Source organism: Penicillium digitatum, chromosome 5 (assembly GCF_016767815.1).
Source record: "Penicillium digitatum chromosome 5, complete sequence".
Taxonomy (NCBI): Eukaryota; Fungi; Ascomycota; class Eurotiomycetes; order Eurotiales; family Aspergillaceae; genus Penicillium; species Penicillium digitatum.
In genome coordinates, this window is record NC_089388.1 from 2742745 (window position 1) to 2756299 (window position 13555).

At 51.1% G+C, this 13555-nt stretch overlaps 4 protein-coding genes across 4 annotated transcripts; all 4 read left to right on the forward strand.

Moving 5' to 3' along the window:
- Nucleotides 1-371: 371 nt before the first annotated feature.
- Nucleotides 372-2813, forward strand: Pdw03_2168 (reverse transcriptase; the record flags this gene model as incomplete). Its single annotated transcript, XM_066100103.1, has 1 exon — nucleotides 372-2813. One exon carries the CDS (start codon nucleotides 372-374, stop codon nucleotides 2811-2813), a length of 2442 nt encoding a protein of 813 aa, XP_065957830.1.
- Nucleotides 2814-3450: 637 nt separating this feature from the next.
- On the forward strand, nucleotides 3451-4535 carry Pdw03_2169 (UV excision repair protein; the record flags this gene model as incomplete). The annotated part of the gene is made up of 5 exons (XM_014681304.2): nucleotides 3451-3466; nucleotides 3521-3662; nucleotides 3718-4278; nucleotides 4358-4400; nucleotides 4461-4535. The coding sequence occupies 5 exons, from the start codon at nucleotides 3451-3453 to the stop codon at nucleotides 4533-4535; spliced, it is 837 nt and encodes a 278-aa protein (XP_014536790.2).
- Nucleotides 4536-5151: 616 nt separating this feature from the next.
- On the forward strand, nucleotides 5152-6187 carry Pdw03_2170 (NAD(P)-binding domain; the record flags this gene model as incomplete). Its single annotated transcript, XM_014681305.1, has 2 exons — nucleotides 5152-5190; nucleotides 5261-6187. 2 exons carry the CDS (start codon nucleotides 5152-5154, stop codon nucleotides 6185-6187), a joined length of 966 nt encoding a protein of 321 aa, XP_014536791.1.
- Nucleotides 6188-7040: 853 nt separating this feature from the next.
- On the forward strand, nucleotides 7041-7982 carry Pdw03_2171 (Major facilitator superfamily domain, general substrate transporter; the record flags this gene model as incomplete). Its single annotated transcript, XM_014681306.1, has 3 exons — nucleotides 7041-7142; nucleotides 7214-7794; nucleotides 7865-7982. The coding sequence occupies 3 exons, from the start codon at nucleotides 7041-7043 to the stop codon at nucleotides 7980-7982; spliced, it is 801 nt and encodes a 266-aa protein (XP_014536792.1).
- Nucleotides 7983-13555: the final 5573 nt, after the last annotated feature.

A 13555-nucleotide genomic window follows, 5' to 3' on the forward strand; every position in this document is an offset into this window, starting at 1 on the left:
TTAGACTTTCTTAGGATTAGGGATTTAGGGAGTTTAGGTATTCTAGCAAATTTGCCGAGTCTCAGCTTTTTACGAGTCTTGTGAGGGATGGATGATGACATACGTATTATTAAGCAGCGTACTTATCCATACGCAACAACTCTACAGTAATAAGATCATCTTTACCACAACCAGCTTAATTCCATAACACATTGGTAGCATGTCCTGATTAAGCCAGAGGTCCTCTGGTTAGGCATACCATACGGTCACCGAATTTTCCGGTCGCTAAGCCCCTGGGTTACCAGCGGTGGAAGGGTTCAGATCACCTACAAGATCACCTACGCTTCGCATACAACTTACGCCTCCCTCAGCTCACTACCCCACTAGCCCCAATGCAGGGCACACAGCAGGACGTCCCGCAGGGACCTTCGTCCAACATCACCCTGTCGAGGGCTGAACTGCATGAAATCCTTGATGACGCGCTTACTCGAGCTCGTACACGCGAGGTCGACAACGTTCGAGCAATAGTTGACGAAGTCATCAGGGCGCGTCGTGACGATATCCGCGGGCCACCGGGTCGAGACGGACAGGATGCACCACATAGCACCGCGCACTGGAAGACGGACGAAGGTTACTTCACACCTGACCCTACGTCAGACGTACATGTACGCACTCTTCGGGGAACCACGTACTACACGAATGTTTATGCCTTCATCAACCAGCTAAAGGCATTGATCCCGTTGAAATCTGAGGAAGTGGTCCGAGCGAACCTACCATCGTGCCTGCGGGAGGCAGCAGCTCGATGGTACAGCGCGGAGCTGTCAGACGAAGAGAGGCAGGATTTAAGTGTCCGCTCTCTGCAGTTGGGCTGGTTCGCTACCCTTGAAAGACGGTTCAAGCCGCGCGCCACAGAGGCGATCGTCAAAGTGATGGCACCGTCATCAGTCTACTCCTGGCGGGACGTACGCGCAGGGCGCAGTGTTACAGAATGGGCCCAAAACATGTTGCGAGACACCCAAGCAGCCGAGATAACAGGTACTACAACAGTGCTCCGCCTAGTGTGGACACGTCTTGAACCAGCACTTCAGCGTGACATACGGGAACCCAGCCCAGCTACCACGATCTCGCAGTTCATGGCAGACTTAGATTTGCGTTATGGACAGTGGTATGAGATGTCGCAACGCGCCCGACCGATGCAGCGTCAGACGCAGCCCCAATCAGTTCGTTACCAAGGTCAGCAACGCCAGCCCCAGTATAATCCTCGTAACGCAGGTTACGCCTACGGTCGTGGAGAACAAGCATACCAGCTACCCTTCCGGCCACGGGACACACAAACTGACAATCGCCAGCTTATGTGGAATTCGATTCCCAACGTACAACGTCAACCACAGCAGCGGTTCCCTAGGAACGCTTACCAGCCACCGTCAAATGTTCCTCAAACCCAGGCTCAGCGTACGTCTTACGTACCGCCTCAGCGGCAACAACCACAAGGAGCCTACCAGCCGCGTCAGCAGCAGCCTCAGGGCCAGACCAACCAAGCCGGCCAGCTCTTGCTCTCTGACAAGCCGTGGAATCAAGCCGGTTACTCCAACACAGGCTACGTAGCGCGGCAGCCACGCGCTCGGCCAGCCGCAGCATACCAAGCGGAGCCACAGGAAGTTGCTCCTCCCGACGAGAGCTTGCCAGCGTTTTACGACGGCCAGCACTTCTATGACCCCCACACTGACGCGTATTACGTAGATGAGGAACACAACAGCTATGCGGAGTACCCTGAGGAGGATCCTCAAGCGTACTGGCAGGCCCCTCCTTTTCAGGACAACGAGGACAACGAGGACGACCATGACCAACCATGTTACTCCGTGACAGAGGATCTCACACCTACCACTACCTACCCAAAGCCCGACTGTACAAACGGGCCGGTTAACCTAGTCCATGTGGCCACTATCAGCCGCGGCCAAAATAAGGTGGCGTGCCGATTTATCATGAACAACAATCCGACGGCGTACGCCTTAATCTACCAGACTAAGGCAAAGAAAGACCTAGCATACGCCCGTCTGCAGGACCTCGACGGCTTCCGCGAACGTATCTGTGACACAGCTAACGACTTCCCCTCTACTGCCTTCCCCGATAACAGACCATACGACCAGACCTGGCAAACTGTTCCGGAGCCAAGCTTCGACGGTCAGGCTTTCACCTACGGAAGACCATTCCCAAACCAAGACCCCCCAGCACAGCACGCAGCCAAGCTCAAGCTTATCCCATGGGAAGACATGTACGAGATCCTCGACTCATTCGGCAACCCTACTGCTCGTCAACGACGACGCGCCCGCCGCGAAAAGGAGAGAGAGGAGAATATTACGTCTGATGCACACATCCCTTCTTGGGGACGGGTTGCTATCGCAAAACCCCGCTCTGGACCACTACAAAATACGGACCTCCGTTTTCGAATTAGCCAAATCGATGGCGCCCCCGACCTCGTCGGCCCAGTCATATCTCTGCTGTTAGCTGTCGAGGCACTATGGCAATACGTTGGTACTAGTACAAATCTTACGCGGATTACTTCCCTTGACCACGCTGGACTGATCGATTTCCGCGCCCGCTTCGTTGAAGGGGACCCGCGCGTGGTACGCGCGATGCGGGAAGGGCTCGGAACTTCCCTTAACGCCGTTCGTGATGCCATTGCTTTTGCTGAGGGCCTCATGCTTGTCGACCGATGCTTTGAAACTATGAAGGATGAGACAATTAAGGCGGAAGTGGGGGCAATTGCTACCTTGGTCCGGCCGCCACCACAGACGCCCCTTTCCCCGCACGACCAGCTTGCAATGGACTTTTAGACACACATCCGATGCTACCGAGGGCGGCAGCACGCTTTCAACGGGGGCAGTTGTGAGGGATGGATGATGACATACGTATTATTAAGCAGCGTACTTATCCATACGCAACAACTCTACAGTAATAAGATCATCTTTACCACAACCAGCTTAATTCCATAACAAGTCTCCCTCAGCTGATAGCCCGCCTGCATCATCATCGCAATCAGTTTGTGCCATCATATTTGAATCCTTGTTCTCAGTCGGGTTACTCCATATGGTGTACTCCGTGGGGATCTACATTTACATGTAGAGACCCGAGAGCTGATCACATCCATTTCATCAATAAGTTCGCGTTCGAATACAAATCGAGATAGCATATCCTTTCAGGCCGCACAACCAGGAAACAGAGATTTTTTCTTTCTCCCAGTTAGCTTCTTACTTCTTGACGGAAGTTTGAGTTTCAGAATGACCAGAAACATGTTCAATAACAGCAGATTTGAAAGACATCAATATCCGGCGCGGCTCAAGAGATCAAGCTCGTGGATTAGACATAATCCCGTATCCCGTATTATCAGCATTCCTCATATTTGCCTGCACAGTTCTCACGTTTATGACATTCGGTCACTTGGATATTTATCGCTCGGCTCAAATATTGGAAATGACCACGGATCAAGGTACAAAACTGCGTCACCAAATCCAGTGAGGTTCCATGCTGATGTCAGTGGAAGGATCAGCAGAAAAGACTGCCGCGCTATCTGAACTTGTTAAGAGAACCCAAAGCTACAACAAAAACCTAACAAAGGTCGGCTTAGTTATGGCAAAGACACGATCGGATGACTTAAGATGGCTTCGTGATTATCTCCAAACCCAGCAAGTAAAAGCCCCCATTTGCAGGGAACTGCACCAATTAACTGTTCATTGCCAGAACTGACACCACTCCGTTCATTTACACAATGGATAAAAATCCAGAGATTGAACTACTTACAGCACACTCATCTCGTGGCCGTGAGGCCTCCGCTTATCTTTCATTCATTGTCGACCTGTACGACGAGCTCCCCGAATACTCGATTTTTCTCCATGCCAACACTAACCAGTGGCATAACGATCTCTTTGGCCCCCAGACCAGCCGAGCTTTGCAAAGCCTGCGCCGTGAAGCCGTGGATGCGAAGGGATATTTGAACCTGCGGTGTGCAAGTAACCCAGGCTGTCCGTTTCACGTCAATCCCAATAATCCCACGCAAGCACACATTGACAAGAATGATGCCCGAGCAAACTTTCCGAGAATTTGCAAGGAGATATTTGGGGAAGATGCCTATGTTCCAGAACAAATTGGCGGGATTTGCTGTGCTCAGTTTGCAGTCAGCCGAACACACATCCGGCAGCGGCCCAAAAGCGACTATGTCCGCATGCTAAACTGGATGAATGAAAAGAGTGTGCCACTTGTTGAAACTTTGTGGCATATGGTCTTCGGCATGGAAAGGGTACAGTAAGTGCCTTCTATTCTCCGGGACACGCACTCTTCCGGTAACTTGTGGGTGCACTAACGCTTATATGTCTGGCTTCAGTTGCCCTCTCTATGAACAATGCCGGTGTGATGATTATGGATGGGTAAGTGGGAATCAATGTGACTCAAAGGAGGCTCTAGACTTATTGTTGAACGAAATACAGCGTACTTTTCCACTAGACCATAACAAAAACCAAGGTTCCTGTTTATGGCCTTGGGAGGCCGTATTTGAGGTTTGACACTTATCTCTCTATTCAGTGGGACCATTGCCATCGGGCCAAACTCTTACGGCCATTGCGGCACCGCAAAAGAAGATGCTTAGATTTAAGTAGGTGTCTAGGAGGCAAATGATACTTTCCATATGCATAAACCCAAGCTCCCAGTCTTTTGTTTGGTTTTGGTCATCTTTCTATTGGGAGACATAGCATTTAGGGCGAGCCTGCAAAGAGGAAGCTTTGTAAGCCGGCAAGCGGCAGCTGGATAGAGGAACTGAAGTTTGTCTTGCCTATGTAGACGCTGCACCCATCATACCTCAATTTAGGTGATTTACATAGATCCAGATGGAGTCTTTTCTTTTTGGCCGATGCGTCAAATGTGGGGTCCCCTCGAGGACGGGCAAAATACCACACCGGTGATTAGTGCAAGCCAAGCTAGGCTCGGCTTTAATTGCCAACCCCGATGCTTAGATCCATTCTCCGATTTTGCCTGTTAACGCCGATGCATAGCTATGTTCTCCGGCCATCTCAAGGTACCGGTGACGGGATCCGCTTGCTCCGAAGCTGCCATAAATATTCAAAGGTAGCTGCAATCCGTCAAAAAGAAGCTCAGTTTCATTTCCATCAACCATTTTTGACCATGTCCACGAAACCTATCACTCGAGTTGCCATTGTTGGAGTAGGTCTACAGCCTCATGCCCTGCATTTTGCTGGCCCCTCTTCGAGGAGCAACTGCTGACAATGACCAGGCTACTGGCCATCTCGGTAGAGCCTTTGCTCAGTCCCTTCTGCAAACCGGCCAGCATGAAGTCACAGCTCTCACCCGCGAAGATAGCCATGGAAAAGTCGCAGAGGGGGTTCGAGCCGTGAAGGTTAATTACGATGATGACGACTCACTAGTCAAGGCCTTGAAAGGACAACAATTCCTTGTGATTACCCTGAGCGTTCAGGCCCCCGAAGATCTCCATGCAAGGATTACCGCAGCTGCCGCAAAGGCTGGGGTCCCTTACATCATGCCAAATGCGTATGGATACCCCATTAGCCCGGAGGGCGTGAAGGATGGGGATTCATACGGAAAGCGCGTCCTTAGTCGAATTGATGATGCTCAAAATGGCGGATCGTTCTCGGTAACACTGCCATGTGGTTTCTGGTACGAATGGAGCCTGGCATGCGGCGAGCAATGGTTCGGCTTCACAATCAAAGACCGAAGGGTAACCTTTTTCGATGATGGCACTCGCATCGTGAGCGTTAGCACTTGGGACCAGTGTGGTCGTGCGCTGGCTGCTCTCCTCAGCCTACCGGAGTCGGGAACGACCCCCGCGCTTGCCGACTTCAAGAACAAAGAAGTCCGCATCAATAGCTTCCGCGTCTCACAACGCGACATGCTTGATAGTCTGCATCGTATTTTGGGCACCACAGACTCTGATTGGGAGATTAGTCATGAGACTGTCGCTAAGCGCCTTGCAGACGGCGCTGAAGATTTGGCCAAGGGCGTCTTCACGGGGATTCCCAAAATGCTTTATGGGCATGTGTTTTTAGCAACCAACAAGGATGGCGATTTCGCAGGGACAATGGAGTTGGCAAATGATGTACTAGGGCTACCTAAAGAGGACTTGGATGAAGCGACTAAGAGGGTAGTGGATATGGTGGCTGGAGGATGGACCCCCTTCGGTTAATCCCACCCACGTTCCTGTCCAGATTACTTCTTGGCAAGAGTGTTCTCATTGCATTTGTTGATGTAAGCACATACACTAGGAGCTACGAAATCTACTTGTAGCTATTAACAAGAGAAAATTTCCTGACTACTTGAAGAGACCCCTGTTCTACAATTATTTGCACTGCAACAAGACGTACCGGCATCCCGTGGTGCAAATGTTTAATTTGCGGCTCCATCGGGTAACCCCCCCCCCCCCACAGTTCAACGGCCGATCGGTCAAATTGCTGTGCCGTTCCTAGCGTTCGATTACCGATCCTAAACGATCTCGTGATTCAAAGACCAGAAAATCACTATTGATAATGTGAAAAAGTGCGTAGAATCGCTCTTCAAGCCTTTTTCAAAATGGACGCCAACCGGAAAATGTCATCAGTGTGTAAATGCGACACCTTATAAAGGGTCCCGGTTGATTAGAAGATTTACTACATGAGATCCTTTTCAATTTACCCGTGAAAGTACCTAGCAAGTTGGCAATGCTAGGAAAAACGGCAAAGGAAACAAAAGCGTCGCTTTATACAAGTTTGGCCCTTGAGATACTTTGATTGGATAGGTATATCAAGATGAGAAAAAAAACCCCCTTTCCTGCAGTTGAGCCTAGAGTTGTCTGACGTCAGAACCGGAGGATGACTAACAGTGCTAGGCGGCCCGGGGGTGCAGAATAGTGGTGGTGTCGGGGGGCCGTTTCTGGCCTATAAAGCAGTCATTTTCGGCGTCAATTACGCAGCTCCTCAGCCTCTAGGTTTAATCTTCGTCTTGTCACGATTTCCAAAAGTCATTCTTGCCCACTCTAAGCTACTAAAACTGTAGGCTAAAACATGTCCGAGAAAATCAAAGAAGCAGTGCTTGCCGAGGCCAAAAACACTCAAGCAATTGCTCATGATGTCATGACGTCTGGCGCATACTTGTATCCATTGAAGGTAAGAAGCTGTGCCCCTCAAAATGAATGATTTTTGACCGTCTCTAACTGCAAATTTATGGAGATTCTCAGGGTATTGTCTACTTCGCAACCCACAAGGACCTTTGGCGTCCTTTTCTATCTCGCGCGGGCCGAACGATCACACTGGGAGTCGGCGTCACATCCGTGATGTTCTTCTTCACGTACTTGCCGCAGATGGCCATCATGGCCTTCACTAGTGGCCCGTTGGCTGCTATTTCTGCAGCGATCCTGGTCCTTGGTGAGAGTTCCACCATCACAAACGTCCTCTCACGCTCGTTCCTCGTCGAAGATGCCCTGATCGACACCTTTGATGGCACCCTAGTGGCGCGTGACCAGGAGACACTCGTAGCACAAGGACGCCAGTTGAAATCACGATCGGGAGGAAAAGATGCTATGGCCAGACTGGGTAAGGTTTTTACTCGGCCTCTCGCGCGGTTGAACCCAAGGGCTCTACTGCGATCTTTGCTCTACCTACCTCTGAACCTCATTCCTGTGGTCGGGACTGTTTTGTATATCTGTATGCAGGGGAAAAGAGCAGGACCAGTACTTCACGCCAGATATTTCCAGCTCAAGGGCTGGGACTCTACGATGCGAGAGGAGTGGGTGAAGAAAAACCAGGGCGCGTACACTGGGTGCGTAAACTCCATCTCAGTCTATTTTCTTCCCGGCTGCTGTTCAGTCAAATGCTGACCGTTACCTTAGACTTGGAATAGCAGCCTTTTTGTTGGAAATGATACCGTTTGCCTCGATCGCGTTTTCATTTACGAACACTGTTGGTGCGGCTCTCTGGGCTGCGGATTTAGAGAAGGCAACCAAGTAGCCGATTGAAAATCTGCAGCAACCTCAATTAACCGTGAAACATGTCAAGCTCAAAGATTTGGTTTAGCTGTGGCGCTCCTTGTCTCAATCGTGTAAAAGTTAAGCTCGAGATAGTCTTGGGTAGCGAAGTTCATCTGGGCAGTGATCTCCCATGCTCGCTCAAAATATCTCCCTCACGTCTGAGCTACTCGATCCCACCTATTCTCCATGTACCGAGCTTCCCTACTACCGAGGCTCAGAAAATACGCTTGTTGAAAATAGAAATATCCGGCCGGATCTCTCGTAGTCTCTCCATGTCGCAATGCAGAAAGCAATATTCCTTGTGCATATGACCGTTTCACATAGCTTGCTCATCGGGTGCTATTCACAGAATTTTCTCAATTTCCACAAAACAAAGATCGCCCGGCAACCCCAGGTTCTTAAACTATTCGCAAGGAAAAGGGGTCTTCTCGCCCTTCGCTGTGTATCCACAACGCAAATACCATGGGATAAGTTGCTGGCAGTTTGAAATGGCGTCTTATCCCAGCGTCTTGACACTCCAAGTCCGTTGACAGTCGCTTGGAAGTCCCGATTGACCCGACGAGCGTGTTGTCACCGTTGATTGCCATCAGGATGACGCTGTCTAATTTGGTGATCATGACCAGAATCTCTTGGACCCCGAGGGTGGAAGCTCAACGAGAGACCTAGATCATCTGTCCAGCCTTTTCTGCTGTCCTCGGTGCGGAACGCCGCTTCCACCAACCGCTGAAGTTGGGAGGCGTCCTCTTCGGGCGCGACGCGAAAATTGAGTTCGCCCATCGTTGGCTTGGAGGGATGTTGAGGATTTTTAAATGTTAAAACCGTGAATTGGTGGGTTAGATAAAAAAGTATTGAGTGTTTAAACATCTCCGCAAACGTGGTAATAGTCCAAAATCAAGCCATGTAGCAGGGCGCGAGGTTGGCGTAAAATCCCGCATAGGGCAATCAATCAATCAAAGTTCATTTTAACCTGTTGCAGTCTCACTAGTTGCGTATGACTATGCAGGCGCTTCTCCAACCGAAGCAAGAACTCGAGACCCAACGCCGAGCGGGATCGCTCCCAGAGTATACAGATGATGCCGAAGTGAGGAGTGCAGAATCAGCCCATTCCCGTAACCCGTTCAACCCATACCCGCAAAACCATGCCCAAACCCATACAAAAGAAATCGTTTGATGAACGCCGTGGAGTGCACCCTCTACTTCAATCTCTCACTCCCTTCTCACCTCCATGCCTCGCCTCTCTCTGCTTCCTCCCCTGCCTCAGTTTCGGTTGATGGTGACGTTCTTGGTGGCCAATTCTTTGGCATATTTCGCATCCATAGCTGAGTTTCTCGCGTCTCAGCTTCATTATCGTCGTTGTCTAATACCCATCGTCTTCCACACCTAGATCCATTGCCGTGAGGCCTACCGGTTCGTCGTCGTCCTCGATTCTAGCGTGTCGGAATTGCTGGAGAAGACCTGTTTGGTGCATAAAGTTGACCACGTAGCGGGTGGCCTGCGGGTTCGAAACTATCTTGTCGTAATCCATCTCGTTGATCCCAATATCCCGCAATTGCTTCCATAGCTTTGTACGCGGAATGGTATACCGGGGACACTGCATCAGGATATGTTTTGGCGTCTGCGAGCCCTCGTCGCATAGACACCGGTCTGTCTCAGCGGCCTTGATTTTGAACAAGAAATATTGGAGCCCGATCCGCATTGTACGCATCTGAATCAGAATGGCACATTGCGGCTTCGACAGCCCTTCGTATAGTCGGAGTGTCTTCTTGTTCGGCGCTTGCACTAAGCGCTTTGTCGGCGCGGAAGTTGTCTCCCGCTCCCACTGCCGCTCCCACCGCTCTCTAACTCGTTGGCGTACTGCTCTCTTGGCTGCTGCGGCGAGGCGGATTGTCGGTTTTCCCGGATCGCCGCTCCCGATCGTAGTTCCTATCCCTGCGCCAAGAAGCGCTGCACCTTTTGCTTCAGTGTCGGCATATTCATTGCCGCTCACCCCAACGTGTGCGGGGATCCACCTGATAGTGACTCTCGTTGGTTCTTGTTGGGCTTGGTTCCGCGATCGGATAGCCCGTATATGGTCGTAGATGCGGGTGAGAATGTATTGGCCGGATGGTCGCTTTGGGTTTTGTACCGCTTGGATAGCGGCTTGGCTATCAGAGAAGATGATCACTTCTCGTGCCTGTTCCTTTTTTGCTTTGGCGAGAGCCATCTCGATTCCGCTAATCTCGGCAGCGTATACTGTAGATTGGGAGTCAGTCCCAAGGTATCGTCTCTGCGAACTGACACCTTGTTGGAGACTGACCATTGATGCGCCAATGTGTCCTGCGAATCCACTTCCGTCTGTAAAGAGCATTGAAGCTCGATCCTGTTGGTCACAGAGGGTATCCTCGTATAGTGCGTTGTGAGTTTTGAGTGCGGCTTCTTGGTTCTCAATGAAACATGGGATTGGTGTCTCCCACGGTGCCAGCACAAAAGCTTGCTTTTCCTCCCATTTTTCTCCCAGAAGTAGTCGGAAAGGCTTCTTTTGTGCAATAGCCTCGGTCGGCGCCCATCCACCGAGTCTCCTTTGCGTGGGTTTCCTTGTTTCTTTGGCGGTTTGTGGGCACGCCCACTGCGGGCCGGTGAGGATCCGGATAGCGGTTTCCTCGACGGTTTGTTGTAGTCGTAATTTAATCGGAAGGAGATATAGTTCAGTATCAAGCGCCGCTCCGGCCGTCCCGCGGAACGCTCCGCTGATCAGGATTGCTGCGCGTTTTTGTATCTTGATCAGTTCGTTGGTGAGCTTATCAAGATCCCCTCTTGGCATTGACCTAGCAGCCGGACAGTACCACGCAGATAGACCCCATAGCATCTGTGGAATAATGACTGCCTGGTATACTCTCCGCATTGCGACTAGTGATGATCCCCAAGTGGAACCTGAGATCCCACGGAGCGCTTCTAGGCTGCTGGCTCCCTTCGCAAGTATCTTCCTCCGGTGTGTTGAGAAATCGAGGTATTTGTCGAGCCATACACCCAGGTACTTAGCAGTACTAGTCGGTGCTAGTGTCGTTGTTGGTTCGCCAGGTATTGTCACCGGCATACCGTCGTGACCCGACGGGTCATCTGGCACTTCCCAAATGTCTGTGTCTCGAGGAGGAGTGGTTTCAGCTCGAGTTAATCGCATCTGGTTGTCGTTCTGTCGCATCGGGTCGGGTCTGTTCGTGCCTGTATCGCATCGCATCATGGTTTTTGGGTTCGTGAAGTGTATCAGTTCGAATTTATCAGGTGCGAATTTTGCGGCATGTTTCTTGGCCCATATACTTGCCCTTTGTAGTGCTTTCCCTAGTACCTTGATGTTTTCTTCGTAGCTGTTTGAAACCGCTAGAATACACACATCTTCGACCCACCCGTATGCCTCGCTCTCTCCGTAGTGCAAACCACGCAGTGTACAGGCGCATAACAATGGCGCGTTAAAAAGTAGGAATAGGATTGGTGAGATTGGTGAGCCTTGTGGTATACCGGTTGGTGTAGGAAATGCTTCACTGAGGTAGCCGTTTGGTAGCTTGATCTGGGCAGTCCTACCAGTGAGAAATGACTGTACGCAGGCAGCAAGCGTACCGAGTCCCAGTTGTCGCATATTGTAGAGAAGTCTCTCTTGCGACACCATATCGTACGCACCGGCGACATCTAGGAGCAGCATACTTGCTATCTTACCTTCTCCCCATGCTTGGTGTACTCTCCCAAGAATCAACTGGATCGCATGATCGACAGAGATCCCTTTTTGTCCTCCAAGGTGTGTGTCTGGGAGCAGTTTGTGTTCCTCCACTAGCCAGGCTATACGTGTAGCAACCACTGCTTCGAGTACCTTGCCGAGTGTGTTTAGCAGTGCGACTGGCCGGTACGATTTTGGCGTTCGGTAGTCCCGGGGACCTGCCTTTCGCAATGTGACAGTGATGGATGTCTGGAAGTGCATCGGATTGTGTCCGATCCGGATACAAGCGTTGAAGATAGCTGTAAGAAGTGGAATGAATCTCTGCGATCGTGATCCTGGTTCTGCCAGTATCATCCAGATCTTGTTTGGTATTGTGTCGTATCCCGGTGCTTTGTTCGGTGGTGCCTTCTTGACTGCCGCTCTCACTTCAGTGTCTGTAATTGGCGGTATTCGGTATTGCTCTCTTTGTGTGGTGTTGATGTCGGAGAGATCGGCCTCTGGCGGTTGTGGGAAGAACACCTTGCGGAGTAGGTTGACTTTGTCAGTGTCGCTCTCTGCAGCCCCCCCTTCCGGTGTTCTCAGTGCCAGCATCGTGCTGCCTTGCTGCTGACCCCGATTCTTGGCCCATTTAGCTACCCTCCAGAGCCCCTGGGGACCTTGATCCACTGCTTCTTCAATGAAGCTCCAAAAGCCTCGCCGGAGGGCAGCTTTGATGGTTCTCCCCTTCTGATTTCTTGCCAGTTTATATACCTGCCAGTCCTCCTCACTATGTGTCGCAATACATCGTCGGTACATACGGCGAGAGTGTTTCACGGCCTTCCCGCATTCCTTGGTCCAGGATGGGTTCGCATATGGACTCGGGTTCGCCCACGGAGTTGATTCCTGCACCCCACGTTGTATGATTTCGACCAGGTGGTTTACAGCGTCGTCAATTTGGCGGGGGGTTATCAGCGTGGGTAGTGTTGGTAGGTTGTCAGCTACAAAGACATCGAATTTCTCGGTATCTATAGCCTTCCAGAGCCGTCTTCTTGTCTCAACAACCGGAACTGTGGCGGCGTCGAGTAGTACCCGGATCGGTAGGTGGTCGGAATCTGCGTGACTATCGAGAGCGAGCTCGCATACAACCAGTCTCTCAGTGAGAGCCGGTATACTAAAGAATAGGTCGATCGTCGTGCGCTCCCCGTTTTGATCCCTGGTAATCGTACCCGGCTCTAACCACAGGTCAAGGTCAGCCTCATCGCATAGCTCAATGAGCTTGTCGGAGCCTGAATCTTGTGTGGCATGAATGCCCCCCTACGCAGGGTGGTGTAGGTTGAAATCACCGGCGATCATAAGATGTTTCCGGCTATGTTGTCGTTGCTCGTCGCGTAGCAAGCTAGTAAGAAGCTCCACTGTGCCGGTGGTGCCGCACTCGTTGTATATATTGAAGAATCAGATCTCGCCAACACCGGTTTGGACTCTCGTTCTCCCCCCTCCGGTCTCCACACTGGACGGAAAGAGTAGTTCATGTGTCCGTTTCAGTGGATGGTATGTGGTGTCGTTGTATGGGTTTTTCCCATGGTTCTTATAGCGCAATGATATCCGCCTTAGCGACCTCCGGTTTCGCCAGGAAGTCCGCCATAACGACATCTCTCGATCGGTGCGTGTTATATTGGATAATGTGAGTGGTGTATTATTCATTGGCAGTCGGTGTTGCCATGATTTTCTTGGTGAATTGGCGGGTCCTCCTTTCTTCCTGGAGGTCTGCTCTGCTAGTGAACCTAACTGACGAAGCCGACTTCGTGAAGCTGACTTAGTCGTCAAGCGTGCGCTTATTCCTGCCTCTGGGGCCTGGCTCCCGCATAGGGCGTTAGATTGCGAGATGATTT